General features: G+C 28.2%; 2 protein-coding genes across 8 annotated transcripts; one reads left to right on the forward strand and one right to left on the reverse strand.

Moving 5' to 3' along the window:
* The first annotated feature begins 2,591 nt into the window (after positions 1 to 2,591).
* On the forward strand, positions 2,592 to 5,168 carry LOC126656458 (NADPH-dependent alkenal/one oxidoreductase, chloroplastic). The gene is made up of 4 exons (XM_050351032.2): positions 2,592 to 3,035; positions 3,370 to 3,693; positions 4,082 to 4,241; positions 4,733 to 5,168. Exons 1-4 carry the CDS (start codon positions 2,646 to 2,648, stop codon positions 4,996 to 4,998), a joined length of 1,140 nt encoding a protein of 379 aa, XP_050206989.1. The 5' UTR covers positions 2,592 to 2,645; the 3' UTR covers positions 4,999 to 5,168.
* A 4,390-nt stretch (positions 5,169 to 9,558) lies between these two features.
* Positions 9,559 to 20,479, reverse strand: LOC126655729 (carbonic anhydrase 2-like). 7 transcript variants are annotated; one of them, XM_050350003.2, is made up of 10 exons: positions 20,337 to 20,479; positions 19,514 to 19,601; positions 13,977 to 14,044; positions 13,586 to 13,726; positions 12,879 to 12,927; positions 11,993 to 12,109; positions 11,783 to 11,836; positions 11,018 to 11,103; positions 10,359 to 10,468; positions 9,559 to 9,868 (listed from the first exon to the last, which is right to left on the reverse strand). In XM_050350003.2, exons 2-10 carry the CDS (start codon positions 19,565 to 19,567, stop codon positions 9,708 to 9,710), a joined length of 840 nt encoding a protein of 279 aa, XP_050205960.1. In that variant the 5' UTR covers positions 19,568 to 19,601; positions 20,337 to 20,479; the 3' UTR covers positions 9,559 to 9,707. The 7 variants fall into 7 exon arrangements, with proteins under 7 accessions (XP_050205960.1, XP_050205961.1, XP_050205963.1 ...); XM_050350004.2 differs by having other exon boundaries at positions 9,559 to 9,872; positions 10,363 to 10,468; positions 19,514 to 19,597; positions 20,337 to 20,471; XM_050350006.2 differs by having other exon boundaries at positions 9,559 to 9,872; positions 10,363 to 10,468; positions 13,977 to 14,041; positions 20,337 to 20,471.
* Positions 20,480 to 22,223: the final 1,744 nt, after the last annotated feature.

Raw genomic sequence — 22,223 nt, forward strand, 5'->3', positions numbered from 1 at the left:
AATCTTTGAAGCTTTGATTCGAAAACTTGTGTTCCGAATAATTCCAGGTTTTTAATTCAAGTATTTGTCATTCATATTATTTAATTATATTTATTATTTTTGAATTATTAATTTCTTCGATTATGTCTAGCTAAATCCTTTAAATGTAGAATATTGTGAGTAGTATAAATTAATACAAATATGAGATTTAATATTCTATATTTCTTTATTCTTGCAATTCTAATTATTGGAATTAATGCTTGTAATTACCTGATCACCAATTTCGTGACTGAAAATCGATTTGTGAGCAAATGTTAATAAAGCAAATTGATTAGAAGAGATAATAAGAACGTAATTATAAAACATGAGTCTGTCCACTATGTTTGCGTTGCGTGGTATGTGTGGATAACGCTTTGTTTGTAATTGTCGGGTTATTTTCTATTGTTCTCTAAGTCGTGACAGTAAAGACGATTCGGGATAATCGGGTTATAAATGATAGGTTAACATCGACTATGAAATAGGGGGTTAACGAGGCTAAATCTATCCACCATTATAAAAACTGATTAAAATTAGAATTGATAGAGGTTAGAATAAAGATTCGAAGGATTGTCCATATGAAAGCAATATTTTAGATTTGCTTTTCATCATCGTTTTATTTTTATTTTAGTTTAATTAGTTTAAAATCAAATCAATCAAAATTCGTTAGTTTAAATAATATAATTATTTAACTATTTTGGTACTAAATTCAAATTTTTGTGGATTCGACTCGTATTTATCACTTTATTATTTGTTTTATCGATATTGTTCACTTGTAATTTCGTACATCAATTTGCAAAAAATTATTCCAATTATTGAAAATCCACAAATTTTAATATCTTGACCGAAAATTGCTTTGTCAGAAATTTAAAAATTCTCTATATTTATAATATGCACTAGGTCAATTATATTTGATTATGTATCATTGTGTGGTAGTATCGGATACATATATTTGACAGCTGATGGATTTATGAGATTTGAGAAATGAATACGGGGAGATATTATAAATTCAAAAAGATTATGATAATTTCATGGTTTCAAGAGGTTCATAGAACGTGAAAAGAAGACCTGAAATGGCTCGGCTATTTTTATAGGGAAGATTGTTTACTCTAACATGGGTGACGGTGTTAATGGCTATGATTTTAGTATTAGGGGTCGGTATGCTACCTGGGTCGGTATGTTACCTCATTGAATTTTAATTGTCTTTATAGATTCATTTGTAATACTAGTTTCGCATAACGTGCTATGCACGTGGCTCGTAACGTAACTCGTCAATGAACATATTAGTAAATTTATTATAATTATATCAATTTTTTATTTATAGTTAATATTAAATTAATTAAGAATTTTTGTAAAAGTAAATATAATATATTTGGTAATTAAATTTTTTTCCATACTTATAATAAACATAATTAATTTTATTTTATTAATAATATCTTTAAAAATAATAAGGTAATATTACTAAATTTATTATAATTATATCAATTTTTTATTTATAGTTAATATTAAATTAGTTAAGAATTTTTGTAAAAGTAAATATAATATATTTGGTAATTAAATTTTTTTCCATACTTATAATAAACATAATTAATTTTATTTTATTAATAATATCTTTAAAAATAATAAGGTAGAAATTTAAATAATATTATATTGACCAAATACGGTATTTTAATTTTGTAGTTTAATCAAACTAAAAGATAGGTATTCCTACTAATTTGGAGACAATTTAATTATTTTTTAAATATTAAAAATTAAATTGGAGATAATTTAGCTACCTATTCTAATTAGGACTTTAATTACAATAGTGATTAATTAAATAACTAATTAGTTAATGACTATAAAATCTTTATTTAGTAGTAAACTGAAAAGGATTATTCAGTAAATTTTCCTGTTCCCCCCCCCCCCCATCCGTGCTTTTATATATAGTATAGATATAGATAACTACAATAGTGATTAATTAAATAACTAATTAGTTAATGACTATAAAACCTTTATTTAGTAGTAAACTGAAAAGGATTATTCAGTAAATTTGCATGTCCCCCCCCCTCCCCCCCCTATCCGTGCTTTTATATATAGTATAGATATAGATAGATATAGATATAGATAGATAGATTAACATAAATAGTTATGCTCTATTTATTAAATTTATTTATTGACATTTTTTAAATATAAGATATTTAAAATAGTTGTGCTCTATTTATTATTAACATTTATTGACATTCTTTTTAGAAAAAATAGTACAAAGATTTCGTAATAAATTTTGTTTTACTTTATATTTTATATGTAATTTATTTAAATAAAACTGTTATTTATTTGATTCAGCGTAAATGCGCGGGAATTCGACTAGTTATTTTTATTTAGCAGAAGAATTGAATGGAATTGGCGGCTAATTTACAGGAGAGTGGAATGGTGGAAACATTTGGTCCAACCAGTTTTTAAAACAGCTTAATGGCTAAAAAGATCATATATTTAACTTGTTTTTCTGGGCCATACAATGTGATATTTTGGCAAGAATTATGATAATTTCCTTCACAAGAGAAGTTTGTAGCAGGGTAGCAGTTAAATGAATAAAGTAGCATCATATATGATTAGGTTAGGAAAGTGAGATATGAGATAAGAGCAGTGAAACAATGCAGGCCACAATCAGCAACCCCAAACTCACAACCCTCCCTTCTCTTTCCTCCAACTTTTCTCTCAGATTTTCCCTCACTTTCCCACCAAACATTACTACAAAGACGCCCAGCTTTCTTAGACAATCATCATCCCACATTCCTTTAAGAGTGTCTGCAAATTCTCAAGCAGCATCTGCTTCTACACAGTCCACTAATGTACCCTCTGCAATGAAAGCTTGGGTTTATGATGAATATGGCGGTGTGGATGTTTTGAAGTTTGATGATAAAGTTTCTGTTCCTGAAATTGAAGAAGATCAGGTTTTGATTAAGGTTGTTGCTGCTGCACTTAATCCAGTTGATGCAAAAAGAAGGCAGGGCAAATTTAAGGCCACTGATTCTCCTCTTCCGGTACTCAACTTTTCTCACTTCTCTCTGTTTGGTTGCTCAGACAATTTGACTCTAGTTACTTTTTTGCTTACTTTTAAGGCCATGTTTGGTTCATGGAATAGGTGCGGAATAGAATACAATTCTTTGCTTTGTTTCATGGAATAAGTATTCCATAGAATTGCTATTCCATGATTTTGTGGAATAAGTACTCCTCTCAAAAACTAAAGAATGGCTATTCCATTCTCTATGGAATAGCTATTCAATTTCAAGCTATTCCATTTCATGAACCAAACAAGGCCTAAGTGATTTGTGATAATAATTTGCTAAGAGGGTCTGTGATTTTTTTGCTCAATAGACAGTTCCAGGATATGATGTTGCAGGAGTAGTGGTAAAAGTTGGGAGTAAAGTGAAGGAATTAAAGGAGGGAGATGAAGTTTATGGTAATATAAATGAGAAAGCATTAGAAGGGCCTAAACAATTTGGGTCATTGGGTGAGTATACTGCTGTTAAAGAGAAGTTGTTGGCTTTGAAACCCAAGAATTTGGATTTTGTACAGGCTGCTTCACTGCCTCTTGCCATTGAAACAGCTGATGAAGGTCTCCAAAGGACCGGTTTTTCTGCCGGTAAATCTATTCTTGTTTTGAATGGTTCTGGTGGTGTTGGAAGCCTAGTCATTCAGGTATGCAATCCTATCTTTCATTCAAAACTCTGCCACGATCATGCAATAATCGTTTATTGTTATTAATTATGTAGCACGGAAATGACAACAGGATATGTAGAACCTGAAAATAGCGAAACCATGTTTTTTTTTTGTTAAAATAAGTTATAAACTTAGAGTTTGAGTTTCAAAAGCGTTTTCAGAAACAGAAAGAAAGGAAACACGAAAATGTAGGACGCTAGAAGTTTATGTGCAACATAGATTATGAGTGATAGATTGTGTTAGAATTAAATAAGATTGATTAGTCGAAAGGACTCGTAAACATGATTTTTGCTAACTCATAAACTTGAAATATTTCAATGTGAGAATCACTTGATATGTGCATAATATATCGATATGCTTGGTGTAGCTTGCGAAACATGTTTATGGTGCTTCGAAAGTTGCCGCAACTTCAAGTACTAGAAATCTGGAGCTCTTAAAGAGCTTGGGCGCAGATTTGGCTATTGACTACACTAAAGAGAATTTTGAAGAATTGTCAGAAAAGTTTGATGTGGTCTATGATGCAATTGGTAAGTGGTTCAGATAGTTACTTGATATCGCAAATGTGTGAGCGTCTCCTCATTTTTACTGAGTTAGTGATCGATGACCTGTTACGAGCGCCAAGTCGCTAATTGTCGAGGCCTCGTGCTCCTGCATTTCCCTCGTCTTCCCTTTGAATATGAACATGATTAGAAGTATTTACGTGTCTTAGAGGTATAGTTAGACTAGTAAAATAAAATACCATTACAAAGAAATGTTTACGGTCCTGAGAAATCTATATTGTGTGGAATATTTTGAGTCCTATATTTCTAGATACGCTTCGGAAACTCCAAAACTCTATATGTACAGTATAAGTATTAACCTATTCTTATAAAAAAAACTATTGCTTCGGCGTTTTCTGTTTTGGCATTTTTTGTTGACGAACTATATAGGGGAATATGGACCTTTGTTGATGGTGTTATTAGCATATCGATACGTGTTTCGTATTGATTGTCGCCTTTTGGTTTTTACTTGATGGCAGGACAATGTGACAAGGCGGTGAAGGTTGTGAAAGAAGGAGGTAGTGTAGTTGCTTTAACAGGTGCAGTGACACCCCCTGGATTTAGATTTGTTGTCACTTCCAATGGAGATGTTCTCAAGAAACTCAATCCATATTTGGAGAGTGGAGAGATAAAGCCGGTGATTGATCCCACAGGGCCATTTCGATTCTCTCAGGTAGCCGAGGCTTTCACTTATATCGAAACAAACCGAGCCACCGGTAAGGTAGTTGTACATCCAATTCCGTAAGCAGCAAGGTAGAAAATAGGGCCATTTCGTATTAGATTAACAAAATATGGAACAGAGCAATTGAATCTTGATGTAGATGATTTTTCATTTGTAACTTTTGTTTTAAAATGATATTCTCATCTTGGCAAAATTTCTAGTTACTCTTTTGGAATAGAAACTTCCATTGTAGATGTGTTTGGAAATAAACAGGCAAATGAGTTCACAATCACATGGAACAGTCTACCTTAGAGGTTGCCACGGTTCATAATCCGGCGGTTCCGGTTTGGAACCGCCGGGCCGCGGTTCAAGAAAAAGTGGAATTGGCCCGGAACCGCTTAAGAGACGGTTTTATGACGGTTCGGAAAGGGACGGTTTCGGTTTAGGACGGTTTAGAAAAAAATTAAAATTAAAATTAAAATTTAATTACTAAAAAATGTAATTTAACAATAAAATAACTCATGGAGATAGTATTACAAAAAAACAAAGAGTTTTTTTTGAAAATAAAACATTAACCAAAAATTTATTTAAAACAAATATAACATATATTTTATTGCAAAAATTAATATATTATATGAAAAAGATATAATATATATTTTAAATATATAATATATATTTTTTATCAACGGGTTCGACCATTGAACCGCTGGTTCCGACTCGGAACCGCCGGTTCACGGTTCAAAAAATTTGGAACCGGTCCAAAACCGCCATTTCTACGGTTCTGGGCCGGTTTTAGTCGGTTCCGAATTTGACCGGTTCCGGATCTGGTTTGACCGGGCCGATTCACGGGCTGACTCGGCCCATGGCCAGCTCTAGTCTACCTTGCTATTATAATTTTTGTATTATCTTTTTGGGGAAAATGTTTAATTTTTTCCCATATATTATATCGAAGTACTATTAAGCTCCTTGTGACAAATTTGGTTAAAATGCACATTTATAATTTTAAAAATGACTCAATTAAGCCTTTCTCCCAAATGGTGTTAACCTTCCGTTTCACAAGAAGGGCATTAATTAAGCATTTTTAAAAACTTCGAGACATTTTTTTAATTCAATTTGTCACAAGTGGCATAATTATTAATCCTATAAAAATTAGAGACATTTATATATTTCTCTAAGAATATTTAAAACTTGAGTAAAAATAATATATTTATATTACTCCATATAATATAAGTAAAAATATAATTTTTTAAAACTACTTGAAAATTTAAATTTAAATTTTCTAATAAATTTTTAAAACACAATTATTTTTAGGCTTAATTCTATAAAAAAACCCCACCTTGTATTTTTTTTTTCGTTTATACCCTGACCTTGTAAAAACACCATTTGTACCCAATTTTGGGTTTTTATGTTTCATCCCTACCCAAAAGCATTAAATTGTACTATTTTCATTTGGAAAAGATTTTAAAACATACTTTTATCTATTTTAAAAAATACAAATAAATCCTTAAACTTAAAAAATAATCAAATACATCCAAATAATTAATTAATTTTTTTAATTTTATAAAATAAAAAAAATTAAAAAAAATATTCTTATTTTTAATTTTTTGTCAGAAATATTTTTAAAAAAATTAAAAAAATTAAAAAAAATTCGGAAATATTTTTTAAAAAAATTTTAAAAAATTATTATTATTTTTAATTTTTTTTGAAGAAGATGGTATTTTTGTACTGTTAATAACATTAATATCTCATTAGTATATAAATTAAAAACGAAAGATTATTTTAAACTCTTTTTCAAATGAAAAGAGTACAATTTAATACTTTTGGGTAGAGATGAAACATAAAAACTCAAAATTGGGTACAAATGCTGTTTTTACAAGGTCAGGGTATAAACGAAAAAAATATGCAAGGTGGGGTTTTTTTAAGGAATTAAGCCTTATTTTTATCAAAAGAATTAATAATTATAAAAAAAAAACTCATTTTTAGAGGCGAAACGTATTTATTGAATAAAAAGTATTAATTTTTTAATAAATATTTACTTTTTTATTTTAAAGTTACATTCCATAATATAAATTTATCCCAAAGATCAATAAAATCTCGAGTAGCTTACAATCATATTCTAGATTTATTTTAATTTAAAATTGAATAATAATTTTACTATGTATTCATGTAACTAGAATATAAATGTTTGTTTAATTTTTTTTATAATATGATACTATTAATTTATATTTTACATTTAATATTCATTGGAACTTATTTTTTCTGTTGCTTCTATTCAATAATCTGCAATTTGTTTATAAAATTTCTACCTTCTTCTACCTCAACTTCTTTTACAAGTTGCGCATACACGATATGTATACGCCATAAAGGGGATACATATATATGGCTTTTAAGTGAAAATCTCTCTTGTTTTTCTTAAAATCTAATAGCTTTTGTCAAAATATCTGATCAACTGTAACTTAGCTTAAATTCAGCTCGAAAAAAACAATTGTTTCAAATTAAATTGGTATATGAAAGTTAATTAGAAAGATAAGAAAATTAGGAAAAACACTACATTTTCTAAAATAATAGTGAGTTTTACCTCAATAAGGAAAAGATAGAAAAAATACCTCATCTTTTTAGCACTTTTATTTTTTTTACTCTAAGATCCTTTTTTATTGTAATAATACTTATTTTTGTTATTTTTTACTCTAAATATTTCTTTTTTACTCTACACCTGTATCTTTTCTCTCTCCTTGTTTTTCTTCTCTCTCTCCTTTCTTCTTCTTCTTCTTCTCCATTTTTTTCTTCCTCCTCGTTTCTTTTTTTCTTTTTTATCGCTCCGCCTCCGTCCTTCATGGATCAGCCTCCGTCCTTCATCGATCCGTCGTTGTTCTGCCATGACACCATCGTCGATCCGCCATCACGCCGCCGTCAATCCGCCCGTTCTTCAATATTTAATTTTTGCGTTTTTTTCTTAGATCGTGGTGATTTTTACGATTTATTTTAATTCTCAGATCTATAAAAATTGCTCTTTAATCTTTTCAGTTTCAGATCTAAAAATTTGCATAAAAAACGATTTTATAATGAAAAATCAATTTTCTGCATAAAAAAATGTTTTTCTGCAGAAAACAGCGTCTGATTATCATATCGGTATCACTATGACATTATCATATCAGTATCATAACACTGTAGAGAAAAATGATTTTTTGTCAAAAAAAATACTTGATTATCATATCGGTATCATTAACGTTAGCATATTTGTATCATAACATTATCATATCAGTATCATAATATTATACGGTTATGATAATAGTATGGTAAGTTTTATGATAAGGTTATGATAATAGTATGATAAGATTATGATATAGTTATGATAAAGTACGTCATGATAATGCTATGATAATATTTTTTGATACTGTCATGATAAAGTATATTATGATAATATTATGATAGTATGATAAGGTTATGATAAAAGGTTACGATATAGTATGATAAAGTACGTCATGATAATATTATGATAATATTTTATGATACTGTTATGATAAAGTATATTATGATAATGTTAATGATAATTTTTATAAAAATAGGTTATGATAATAGTATGATAAAGTTAATGATAATAGTATGATAACGAACGAAAAATAATTTTTTACAGAAACATTATGATACCGAGATGATAATGTCACTGCTGCTTTTATGATAATATTATGAAAAAATTGTTTTTTACTGATCGTTTTTTTTTTTGCATATTTTTAAATCAGAAACTAAAATAATCATTTTTTAATTAATTGCAAGCTGAAATTAACATTAATTATTAAGTAAATAGTAACACATATTATAAAATTTATAGAAAAGTTTGATATTTTAATTAAAATGATTATATTTATAATTAATTTAAAAGAATAAAAACATATGAACGAAAAAAATAAATATTTGGACAATTAAAAAAGGTCAAATTTATTAGTAACTGAAATCTGCACATTTGCAATTAATTAAAGAATGAAAAGATCAAAAGAATGAAGAAAATTAAACGTTTGAGCAAATAAAAAAGAACGTCAATTTTTTTAGTAATTTGTGCATGCAAGTTGAAGGATGTGTCAGAGAATAAAGAAAGAGAGAAAAGGAAAAGAGAAAGAGAAAAGGAGAAATGTGTCAGATTGTATGTGTTATATGTCAGAGTAAATTCATAAGCTTTTAGACACGGGGAGTAAAAATATAAAAAGGTTATAATCGTGATGTATTTTTCATAAGTTTTCCGTGTTGAGGTAAACTTTACAAATATTATTTTATTTTAGGTAAATATGTAAATCTCCCTAGAAAGATAGCCGCTGGATATTAAATCTCTTATATAAGAGATTATACATTAGTGATTGTTTTAGTGATTTTTTAGTGAAAATCTCCATTCTTCTTAAGATCTACAACTGGCTTTCGCCCAAGGTTTTTGATTAGCTGATACTTTAGCTTAAATTCAGCTCGCCAAAAACAATTATTCCAAATTATTGGTAATTGAAAATTAATCATTATAAACCGAAAAATCGTTTTCATATTTTCGATGCGAAATGTTATAGTAAGATGAGTCTCAATGCTTTTTTTTTTGGAAGATTTTAACAAATATTGCTGTATACAAAATTCAATAACTTCAACAAAAACAAAAGTACAAAGACATAAGCAGGTAAAAATGAGCACAGATCGATTACAATTATTAGGCAAAATACAAAGGCAAATAAAAAAATTATTATTCAAGATTATGACATTTACAGCATTTCACTGCAAGAGAAACTTTGATGAAACTATAAAAGATAATTGCAGGAAAATCATAGAGCAACAGTGGGTGTAACCTTGAAATCAAGGTCCCAAAGCTCAAAAGCTCCCTTCACAAAATCATAATGTGCGCCCTTCAATGCCACACTTTTCTTCATCACTCCCTCTTTCACATATGGATATGTCAATAGGTTCGCTAGCGATACATTCACAGCTTCCTGCATTACGTCAAGAAAAAAACTGTAAATAACATACTATTAACTTCGGTCCGAAGACTCCAAACATGTATTAGATTTACTTTTCAAGACGGATTAGAATTTTAATTTTAATTGTAATTTAACATACTCATGTGTTTAATTCACAGGCCAAGTTTAGACGATTTAAAATGAAGTTGGTCTGGATCCGTCCAAATCCGGTCTATTATCAAATCTAAATGACTCAAATCCATTGCTTATAGGGTTGTACATTATGTAAATGGGTCACAAGTCTCAACCTTGTGCTATGTGTCACATGGCTGACCTAGAATCTGATGCCAAGTTTAATTTTGTTCGATAGCCATTGAGCATTGAGTTTCAGACAAAAGGCACAATTTTTAGTTCAAAAACATACTTAGAACCTTCTTTAATACGTAGTTCAAGGTTCCTCTTTAATCTAAGCATCATTGTACTAAAAAAATAAAGAAAAGGGGTTATGAATTGTGTGACTTGCCTTCTCGCAGTTATGACACTGCTCTTCAAAACTTAAACTGTTGCACTCTGTCTTAACCCTGGCTTTTGCTGAAGAACCAATTTTGACCCAATCTTCAATGAAATCACTACATACATATGAACAAACAACATAATTTATCACATGAAAGCCCAAAAATTGAAAAACACAAAGTGGGTGGTAGAATTTATTATCCTGAAAAGTGAAGATTATAAGTAATTGTTGCATCTGAGTCCAAATAATGAATCTTGCCCACTTCTTATTTTTCTAAATTTATTAAATGCTGACATATGAAGAAATTATAATAAGTAACAAGAATTTAATGGTATCACATGTACTTTTAACTAGGTTAAAACTTTCAAAAGCTGCCTTTCATCACTTTCTTTGGCATTATTTTTATCAAGATTCCTCTCCGAGAATATGGAACCACCACTTGAATACAGGTATTCTTGATTATTCATCTACACTATTTTGCTCCACCAAGTCATAAGAAATACAAAAATATCACATGGGAAGAGAACCTACCAAACATTTATAATTAATGTTCAACTTCAAGGAAGCCAAATTGTTATATAGTTTTTTGATAATCAATTATATACTAATTGCATTCTATTAATTTAATTAAGCATATAGTCTGTACGTATAATTGAAGGCTTACCTAGCAGTGGTCCCATCATCTGGGATGGACATGAGACCCTTTATACCACCACAACAGCTATGACCAATTACTACAATATTCTCCACCTGTGCTCAATATTTCAAAACAAAAATAAAATGATATATAAGAAGTTAATACATGCATCAATTTAATTGTGGATTCAAACCATTTGATTAACTTTGATGAAATAGAAAATGTAATCATAATCGGTGACAAAGCAAAAAAATCATGAGCGAAAAGTAAATTTAGTTACCCTTTCAAACTTTTAACTTTTTAGAAAAACCCCTTTAACGTTTAGATTTTTATACAATTAGTCCTTCCAATTTTAACTCTTGCAAGTTTGGATTTTTGTATAGTTACGCTACTTTGTAATCCTAGTTCCACACCTAAGGGCAAGGGACGGGTCGCCCAACCCCCATTCAATTATAAATTATGTAATTACAAGACAAATACATAAGTAATTACATTATATTAGGATGAATCAAACATGGGATTAGTGTCGATTTCTTATCAAAGAAAAGGGATTGATGAAATGGAAGACAGTTGATATAGCATTGTCAATTTAGTGGCACTTTGGATTAATATAGAGGAATGGAGGTAAAAAGTATGTTGGGAAAAAAGTAATGACTAGACCACACGTTTGCCTCCACCAATGTGGGATTGGATAGACATAAAACATTAAATAATTAGCCTAATGTAATGATGTGTTAAATGTAAAAGGTTTATATGGGGAAAAGGCTATTATATATATCTAAATTTATTTACCTTTAGATGCACTACTGCATATTCAATGGCTGCTCCTACTCCAGAGTACTTTGTCTGCATTAATCAAACAAATCAACAGATAATTAACACACATTAAACCACATTATCTTATATTTAATTTTTATTTATGTAGGTCAAAAGTGGCAACATGTAATATATAAATTGTACAAACTGAACTAAAAATAATTTGTTTTAAGCTATTAACCGAACCAGATCAAACTGTGGAACCATGTTGGCAATATTTCTGACCACAAAGGCCTCCCCAGGTTGGAAATTGAGGATATGAGATGGACAAACTCTTGAATCTGAGCAAGCAAACACCAGAAACTGCAGAGATAAAATGTCAATTTAAATTAATATCTCCCGAATTTTAACTTAATTATACATAAGAGATTAAATAAGAATTAGTAATTATATATACTGAAAACCCCCAATTGGATAAACAACAAGCAGACAAGGCACCTAACTCTAACATTAAACCCCACAACTTTATAAGTGTGCAATGTGATGTGTCTCATTGCCATAATTGACTTTTATTTGTCATATAAACCCATATTAAGGTAATGGGAATAAAATTAAAATCTAAATGGTTAGAAATAAACTAAATTTTTTCATACTACCCTTTTTTTTTTGAATTTGCGTAATGTTTCTTAACAATATAGTATGGATTAATTTCTGTGTATGAACACCACACAAAGAGCTCCATGATTTAGACTACTTTTCATGGACAAACTACAGCCACATATTGTGACTGATTTTCTTTCTTTGAATGCAAGTCCATATAGATGGTAATTAAATTAACAATTCATAACTTTAAAAAGAACATGTGGGGTGGTGATGTATATTATTAACTCACTAATAGTTCATTTATTGATTTATAATGTATAATGCTTTTTTTTTTGGTGCCATCACATAATTTTCCTGTAGGTCTTAATTCTAAAATTTATAGACAATTTACATCTTTTTAGATAAAATAAAAAAAAACATTTCTTGATAAAAAAGACTATAAAGTTGTGATAATTAGACGAGAGTTATTAGTGTCCTAATAGTGAAACACACCAAAATATTTAATTAGTAAACAAAAGTACAAACAAACCTTGGGGCTCTGCCCTTTGGCAAGTGCACCGTACAAGGCAGGATCCTTCCTGAAAAGAGAAAAAAGAAACATTTTTCAAAGAAGTACAATCCAATCCAATTAAAATTCATAAATTATTAAATATGAATTCTACTCACTTCAAAAAATTTAATCTCAAAAATCAATTAGACTATATTTTTAGTATAAGAATTTAAACTCAACAAGCCTATGATATATTCAGATTCAATTCAATCGTTTATATAAAAACACAGAAACTTTTTAGTTACGTGTTTAGGATAAAAATTTAAACACATAAATATTAGAGATAAATCAATAAATTATCTTAAATTCGATTAAAATTTTGAACTCAGCTTAAAAATTAACTCGAGCTATTCGAGATCGAATTCAACTGAGTTAACACTAATTTGATTTTGAGTATTATTCCATTCAAAGAGATTCATCCTAAAAATGCTCAAATTTTTTTATTTCTTTTCATCAACTTAATATATACTTATCCAAAAGTGGAAAAAGAAAAATAAAAGAAATTGTTTGGTGAAGTGGGCAATGAAGCAAAATAAGCACATAATTCGTTATTACATGAGAGGGATCGAACGGACAGCATATTCTCATTTGACTGCTTCTACTAACTAACTAAAACAATAATGTTTGTCTAAAAAGTTAAATCAAAATGTACAAAATTAAAATTTCCTTTTATACGAGTTACGTACTGGTATTTCTCATTCTTGAAATGGATAAACCCGCTTTTTATCCTCGCATCCGGGTTAAACTCGTTCGAGCCGGCCGCCTCTAACTCAGCCGTTATCTGTTTGATCTTTGCGGCGGCGACGCTCCCGAGGTCTGCTTTCTCACTGTGAGGAGGATTGAAAAAGAATGAGTTAAGTTTGGATGGAGAGAGAATCTGAGGCGTAGAATCCGTGGACCTACCATTAGTAGTATATGCATAATTAAGAAAAGAAAACTTAGATAACGCGTATTAAAGCTGTAAAAGTCGTTGTTGAAAGCGTTACAATTATTCAGTTGTATTTAATAAATGATTGGGGTGTTATGTGATGATTGGACGATGAAAGGACAAGGCAGAAATGGAAAGAAAAAGAGTACCTGAGAAGCTTTGACAGTCCTGCAATGGCTTCCTCGTACGAGTCGCTGGTTGCCATGTCTTCCTTCTGCTTTAATTTTCAGACAGAGAAACAAAAATCATTTTCTGTGTCTAGATTGAAGAAATAACAAAATATATTTAGAAATGAAGAGCAAAATTGAAGCAATTAAATGATATCAAGAAATAGAAACGATTCAGAAAAGGAGAAAAGAAAAGGAATTAATAAAAAAAGAGAAAATCAGAATGGGGATTGGTGCTGTTGAAGATGAAGGACCTTTTGTTTTGTTTCTCTGTAAATGAGATTCTTTCTTCTGCTTTTGTTTTTGGGTTTAACTCGGCTTATCAAACTCTACTTATATAAGCGCATTTCTTTTTTTTATTCTTATTTACTGCCATCTTTACCAACACTTAGTTATATGCGACAATTCAGGTTTCGTGTCTTAATTATTAAAGTGGGCGTTTCTTTTCTAAACTTCTCACCGTTGGATCCAACACTGAAAAATTAACAACATAAGCTGTATTTTGAATTAATCAGAACAACCGTAGACAATCCATTCAAACAAATTAAAAAAACTTGACGTACAGAAAACACTACTAATGTTAGACATGATAATTTTAAAGACGTGACGATTAAATGATGCGACATGATAATAGTTATACTAATTTGAATTTGATGTAAACAAGTTTGGGTCATAAACGGATAATACATCCCTAACTCGTTTAAACACGATGAAGTTGTTTTAATTATTATTTATTTTGAATTTTACTTATTTCTTATTTTTTAATTATATTATTTAAATAGGAGTTTAAACGTGTCACTTCAAAAATGTCAATTTGTTAACACATTTTAAATATGTTTATACATCGTCGTATCGTGTAATTTATATAATATATGTGTCATATTCAGATTTTGCATATCAAACCCGATTAATAATTGTGTCCTGTTCGAAATTTAGGACCCCCAAACACGAATTGTGAGATTTAATTAATGTACATGGAGTTTATTGCATTCCATACTTATATTTTAATGTATTTTGGAAAATAATATCCTCTCCTCTCATTAATTTTTGAATATATATTTCATTCTTATCAGTTGTTATTTGTAATATCAATGATGATTTTCACTATAATTATCTTATAAGCTGTGTACAAATATTAACATAAGAACAAAATAAAATAATTATTATTACATTAGTATTGGTTAAATACGAAATATTTAACCTTATTAAATAGGTGATGCATGTACATTTTTTATAGTAAAACTTTGAATTTGAAATTTAAATTTAAATTTAAATTATAATTAATTAGTAAAAAAACATAAAAATAACTAGAATTACTGATGAATTTAACATGAGCTCTTACTTATCAATAGTAATAATAATAATAAAAGATGGCACTGAATTTTTATATAGAATTGAAATTTAGAATAATGATCTGAAGATATATTGGAAATTTTAAAAAAATAGAATTTATATTTGTTCAATTAATTCACATGCACTTAATATTTTTAATAAAGAAACAAATTATATAATACTCCAAAATGCATCTGATTATAGTAAAAGATTTAAATTTAAGTAAAATTCTAATTATACTAATTAACTGGAGAGAAATTCTTAGATAGACTCGGTCCACCACGTCATCCGTGGACTAAACTTATCACATTATGACACGTCATTAAAATAATGGCACTATCGTAATCTACTATTCAAAAGTGTAAATAAGTAATAAATAAAATTACGATAGTGTCATTATTTTAATGACGTGTCATAATATGATAGGTTAGTCTACGGATAACGTGGTAGACTAAGTCTACCTCAGAATCTCTTTTAACTGGATTATCCAATTGGATTAAAACAAGAATGTTTACCAATAGGAAGAAAGAGGGATCAAAAGGTAAATTAATACCTTTATCTTCGAAAAGGAAATGATGCGGTGCAAGACGTAACGGGTAGAGTAAAATAATGATGACCGTTGATTGTTTTTGAAGATGGTGATCAGACGGTGTTTGGACTAGTGCAATTAAAAGTAGTAGAAGATACAGAAGAATTAGCTGACGGAGAATTTTGAGTGGCTACCGAAATTTTCGGTAGGTAAGTCAACTAAAGAAGACGTATGATTGTTGACACGTGGATACAAGAAGGAACGTTCATCAAAGTCATTATTTTCATCGAGAGATGTGCCATTCACTATGGCTATATGAACTAGGGATGTGCACTATTTGATAAAATTTAGATTTATTTAGTTTGATTTTTAATTAACTTTGAGGAAAAAATAATAAATTATGTTTAACGTTAATTATTTTAAGATTATTTAGTTTGTTTGAATTCGATCGAATTAATTAAATAATATTTTTATAATTTTTATAATTTTACAGTTTTAATAAATTAAAATATTTTTATAATTTTTTAAAGGTTTTGTACATCAATTTTTCTATAAATCTCTTGATAATAAAAATTAATACTAAAAATTTATTATTTTATTTTAATTTTTAATAATTACTATTAATTAGAATATGATTAAATTTAGTAATGATTAAATTTAGTAATTCAGCTAACTAAAATAATCGGCTGAATTAAATATTTATTTTAATTTGGTTATAATTCGGTTGTATATATTTCGATTCAAATTATGAAAAAAATACTGCAGTTCTATTAAATTATTAATAGATGAACAAAACAAACTAATGGACACCCCTACTTGAGATGGTTGATTAATGAAATGATTTTTTATAAATTAGTATTATATTTGGTGATAAAAAATAATAATTTTGGGATTAGGTGATGGAATGGAAGCAAATTTTAGCTAAAAATCTGCTGTCTTAGTGTCATTGTCTATTTGCCTTCATTATACAAGTTTCTTATTTTCTTTTTATAGAGTTCTCTTTTTTTGGTAATTTTAGCCTTGATATTCTCTTTTCATATATGGCAATTTCTTTTAATGGAATTTTGATGATTTTTATTTGATGTTAAAGATATTATTTCCAGAAATAAACTTCCATGTATGTTATATTATTTAATTTCAGATTTTTTAGTTGGATTCTTTCTTTTCTAAAATAATAGTAATATTATAATATCATCAATTAATAATATTATATTGTTGTTATTATTTTAATAGGATGTTTTTTTTTTGATAATTATTTTAATAGGATGTTAATGTGATTGATTTAATATACGGATAGCGGGACAAACTTGGTCTATTAAAAAAATTATTTAAATAGATCAAATATAAATTATATTAATACGATCTATTTATTTAATAAATTAAATACTAATCATGTAGATGTCATTTATGTTACTCAATTATTTAATTGGATAATATTTATTATATATATCTATAATTAAATAATTTTTTTGTATTATATATTAATAATCAAATAAATTTTAAAAACTAAAAAAAATAATACATATTAGTAAGGTCTAATCACTCAAAAGTACCCCCCACTTTTCGATTTTTTTTTGTTTACTGCCTCATCGTTTAAAATCTTCTTTTTATCCCATTTTCTAATTTTCACTTGCAATTGTATCCATTTGTCCGAATTGGAGTTTAAAAAGGTTTAAATAAATCTTTTGTATTATTTCAATTTTGAATTTATTTTGATAAAAATATAAATTGGAACAATATAAAGAAATATAAACAAGATATTTGAACTTTTTTCCACTCTAATTTGAACAAATGGCTATAATCGAAAATGACAATTGCAAAATAGGCTAAAATTTAAAAAATAAAATCACAAATAAAAAAATGAAGTATAAGTGATTAAGTCTATTAATAATGTATTGGATCAAGTTGGACGGCCACAATATTAAAAGCTTAAATCATGTGAAATAGCAAAACAACACACTTTTAAGATATATTAAAGGCTTAAGGTCTGAAAAACTACCGACCTTTCAAATTTTTTTCAATAGCACCCTCACTTTGTAATTTTTTCAATAGCACCCTATTTTGTATTTTTGGCTTCCAATAGCACTATAAATTGAAAAAATTATATGATTTGATTACCATAAGGATGAAAATTCTCAAAAAAACTAAATTTAAAGGTGAAATCATACTTTTTTCTACTTGAATACTTTTAAAAAAGACTTTTAACTTAATAAAAATTCAAATAAGTCCTCGATAAATGAGTTTAATTTGTTGATTTATGGTGCTATTGAAAGTCAAAAATACTAAATAGGGTAAAATTGACTGTTTTACAAGGTCGGGGTGCTATTGAAAGCCAAAAATACGAAATAGGGTGCTATTGAAGAAATTACAAGGTGAGGGTGCAATTGAAAAAAAATTAAAAGGTCGGTAGTTTTTCAGACCTTAAACCTATATTAAATGGATTGTTTTATTTACTCTCTCCGCCTATTTCAAAAAATTGTTTGGTTTTATACACAGATTAAAAAAATATTTATTATTTTTATCTTATTTTTTCATATTTTATCCTATTAATAATAATAAAATTTTTCATAAAATTTATTTGAGATGGCTAATTGAAAGGCAAAAAGAAGTTCAATGTAAAAATATTCTAAAATAAAAGGTGAGACTGTTAAAATGGGACGTTTCAAAATGAAATATAAGATTTTTAGAATAGGACCGTAAGAGTATGTTTTATAACCTTAACTTTAATTTATATATTTATATAATTAAAATTACCAATCAAATATTATCATGAGTTTTTAATTTATATAAACTATTTATTTAAATTAAAGTTTTAAAATTTTTTAATATAGAAATTATTATCAATATAGTATTCTTATTAGTTTACAATTTATAAGAGAAAATAACTTATGAATAATAATTTATATAAATTATTTTGTTTCTAAAAATAATGAACATTTTGTAATTTTTAATTTGTATAAATTATTTTTAATACAATTATATTTTTAATACAATTAAATTTTGAATAAAGTAATACTAAGAAAATCAACTTTTAAATAATATTAGGCAAAAAATGTTGGAATGTCATAATCCATTTGACACTCGTAATACTTACTGCCTAAATAACCTAATACACAAAAGTGAAGTGAAAAATAGAATAGTTTGCAGGTTTTGGAAGAGAATTCTCATTTGATTCAACTGCCTGCATATGACATGGTTAAGTAAGTCATAGACCATGCGTCCCAAATAAGAAGTGTCATGAATCAACGCTAATCAATTATTTACGCTAATTCATATTTGTATTATGTTCCAATGAGGAAATTACATATTTTATTTTTGTCCACCACATCCATCAATATTGATATAGTCAAAGTCAATATTTAATCACCACAATTCCAAATAAGTAAAAAGAAAGTGACAAAAGCAAAATGTCCAAGTCAAGCCTTAGGACCCTTACCAGTTACCATACCCCAAACACCAACATTTATTTTTGAATTTTTCAAAAAAATAATTTTTAAAAAATAATTTCAATAAGAAATCTAAAAAGATGTATTTATAATAGTTAAGATATAATGAAAAATAACCAAAGCATTAACTTAAATATAATTCAAGTACTACAAAGTGTAAGTTCATTATAAAAGAGATGTGGGAGTTAATTAAATTTGAGTGTAATACTTACGGAGAGTTTCCTTGAACAACATAGCATCATACACCTCCCAAATTTTGCAGCCATGAAGCTTCTAGTCAATTCCTGCTTTCCCACCTATCTAAATCTTACTGAGAAATAAAATAGAATAATGTAATTAAAAATGCAATACAAAATGAGGAAATAGAGAGTTAATTAAATATTTAGAAAATAGTAAAATATTATTTTCCATAATTATATCTAAGTTTTTTTGAATTAAATAGTTACTAGTTTGAATGTGAAATAAAGGGGCACCAAGACTGTGTCAAATATCAAGTTATAGCTACATAGATAGACAGACAGCAGTAGAATAAAAAATAAGGAAGATGTAGTTAGTCACCTGAGAAAAAAATATATAAAAGTAATATGTATAATTGACGGCTAGGGCATATTTAGAAAGGCAAATTAAAGCTCATATGGACTATTAATGGACCTTGTCAAATATAGTAGTTAAATAGAAATAGTCCTTCAATGGACCATAATGCTTTTTTTTTTTTTTTTTTTTTTTTTTGGTAAGCCCATCCGGTTTCCAAGGCTTCGCCCTGACTAATCCGGATCCGACCCGTGTCGCGCACCTGGCATGGTGGGTGAGTCTTCCAGTGGGAATTTTCTGCATTCACAAGGACTCGAACCCGAGACCTTGCTTAAGCGATACCAAGCCGCTTACCACTTGGACCAACTCCCATTGGTAAATGCTTTTTGTTTGATGATAATGGCTCTTATTGGACAAATATTGAAAAGGCATCTTAATGTTTTAATGTAGATTATGGTAATTACTAGTAATTTGGAATGAGAAAGGAAGAGAGAGAGTAATGACCAGAAATTGAAGGCAATAAGAGCATATGCAACATGAGAGCTGTTTTTCAAGAAATGAAATTAGTAGCTGAAAATGGTGAGGTGAGTTTTGTTTGAAGAAACTGGAATGATATGAATTGGATAGGGTGATGGTGAAACATGAGGCAGTAAGAGCAGTTATCTGTCTATCTATCCTTTTAATCTTATGCTGTGGATCTTATTCTCTTTCTACCAGGATCCAGGCCATGGATCTAGCTACACCCTGCCACGCTTCATCAACCAGCGATTCTTGTTCCAAACCCCCGGTTTACAGTTTTTATTTTATTAAAATTGGGCCCCGAGACTTCGATAAATAAATAAATAAATATGGTAGGATATATTAAAAAGGCCTAGTTACTTAAAAACCACTCATCTTGTAACTTTTTTCATTTATATCACGACCTAGGAAAATTTTCATTTGTACCCTATTTTCGATTTTTATGTTTCGTTTGTACCCCAAAAGTAATTTTTTTTGATAATTTAATTAATTTAAAGATGAAAATATTAAAAACAAGATACATAAATGATTAACATTAACATTTTATTAGAATATAGGTTAAAAATGAAGGACTAATTTAAACTTTTTTTCAAAAAAAAAAAAGGTTAATTCAACTCATTAGGGTAGAGATGAAACATAAAAATTAAAAATAGGGTACAATTGAAAATTTTCCTAGATCATGGTATAAATGAAAAAAAATTATAAGGTGGGTGGTTTTTAAGTAATTAAGCCTATTAAAAAAGAATACATACATAATAGGATACTACTCAAAATGAGTCTTTCTACAGATACTTTGTTTTTTAACAAAATATGTTACTTGATTTTAATATTGACCATTGATTTCAGACATTTAATCTACACCGTTAAAATGTAAATCAACTAGTGACCTACTACCTATTAAACTTGTAATTAAAACAACTCCCTAATTACAATCAGATTTCTTCAACATGTTTTATCCAATTTATGTCAGACTTTACACAAACCAGACTTCCAAAACTTCAATAATGCAAAATAGTTGTTTGTATTCATAGATAGACAAGAGAAAGTGAAATTTCAGTTATAAATCACCCATTCATCCTTTCTATTCCAACAATAATTTAGCATCAAATTCTTACTGCAGTGTGAAAAAATCGTTAAAATGAGTTTATTTATAATATTCCTGTTCGCTCTTATGTTTTATTCGAGATTCAGAGTTTTTTTAGTGAAAAATCAACTTCACGTAAATTTAGGAATAATCCACATAAACTGGGGGTACTTTTCATGTAAATTTTAAAATTTCCTATTTAGTTACCTGATGTTTAAAACAATTTTATTCTACGATTTTACATTTTAAAAATCGTTAAAATGAGTTTATTTTGTAATACTTCTGCTAGCTCTCATGATTTATTTTAGATTTTGAGTTTTTTGTGAAAAATCAAGTTCAAGTAAATTTAGGCATAATTTATGTAAATTAGAACATATTTCACGTAAACTGGGGCACTTTTCACGTAAATTTTAAATTTTCCTATTTAGTTACCCGAAGTCTAAGATGTTATTATTCTATGATTTTACTTTTTAAAATTGTTAAAATGAGTTTATTTTGTAATATTCTCGTTAGTTCCCATGTTTTATTCGAGATTTTGAGTTTTTTTTTGCAAAAAATCAACTTCACGTAAATTTAGGCATAGTTCACTTAAATTAGAACATATTTCACGTAAATTGGAGCAGTTTTCACGTAAATTTTAAATTTTTCTATTTAGTTACCTGAAATTTAAGATGTTATTATTCTATGATTTTACTTTTTAAAATTGTAAAAATCTGTTTATTTTGTAATATTTCTGTTAGTTCCCATGTTTTATTCGAGATTTTGAGTTTTTTTTGTGAAAAATCAAC

The sequence above is a fragment of the Mercurialis annua genome, linkage group LG7, assembly GCF_937616625.2.
Source record: "Mercurialis annua linkage group LG7, ddMerAnnu1.2, whole genome shotgun sequence".
Classification (NCBI taxonomy): domain Eukaryota; kingdom Viridiplantae; phylum Streptophyta; class Magnoliopsida; order Malpighiales; family Euphorbiaceae; genus Mercurialis; species Mercurialis annua.

Bases quoted from the DNA above. Each gene is read 5' to 3' on its own strand.
- LOC126656458 (XM_050351032.2), top strand. From the start codon at position 2,646: ATGCAGGCCACAATCAGCAACCCCAAACTCACAACCCTCCCTTCTCTT. The intron at 3,036-3,369 runs GTACTCAACTTT...TTTGCTCAATAG, and splicing joins CCACTGATTCTCCTCTTCCG to ACAGTTCCAGGATATGATGT. The intron at 4,242-4,732 runs GTAAGTGGTTCA...ACTTGATGGCAG, and splicing joins TGTGGTCTATGATGCAATTG to GACAATGTGACAAGGCGGTG.
- LOC126655729 (XM_050350003.2), bottom strand. From the start codon at position 19,567: ATGGCTGCAAAATTTGGGAGGTGTATGATGCTATGTTGTTCAAGGAAA. The intron at 11,837-11,992 runs GTTCGGTTAATA...TGATTAATGCAG, and splicing joins TGGTTCCACAGTTTGATCTG to ACAAAGTACTCTGGAGTAGG. The intron at 11,104-11,782 runs GTAAATAAATTT...TATTGAGCACAG, and splicing joins ATGCAGTAGTGCATCTAAAG to GTGGAGAATATTGTAGTAAT.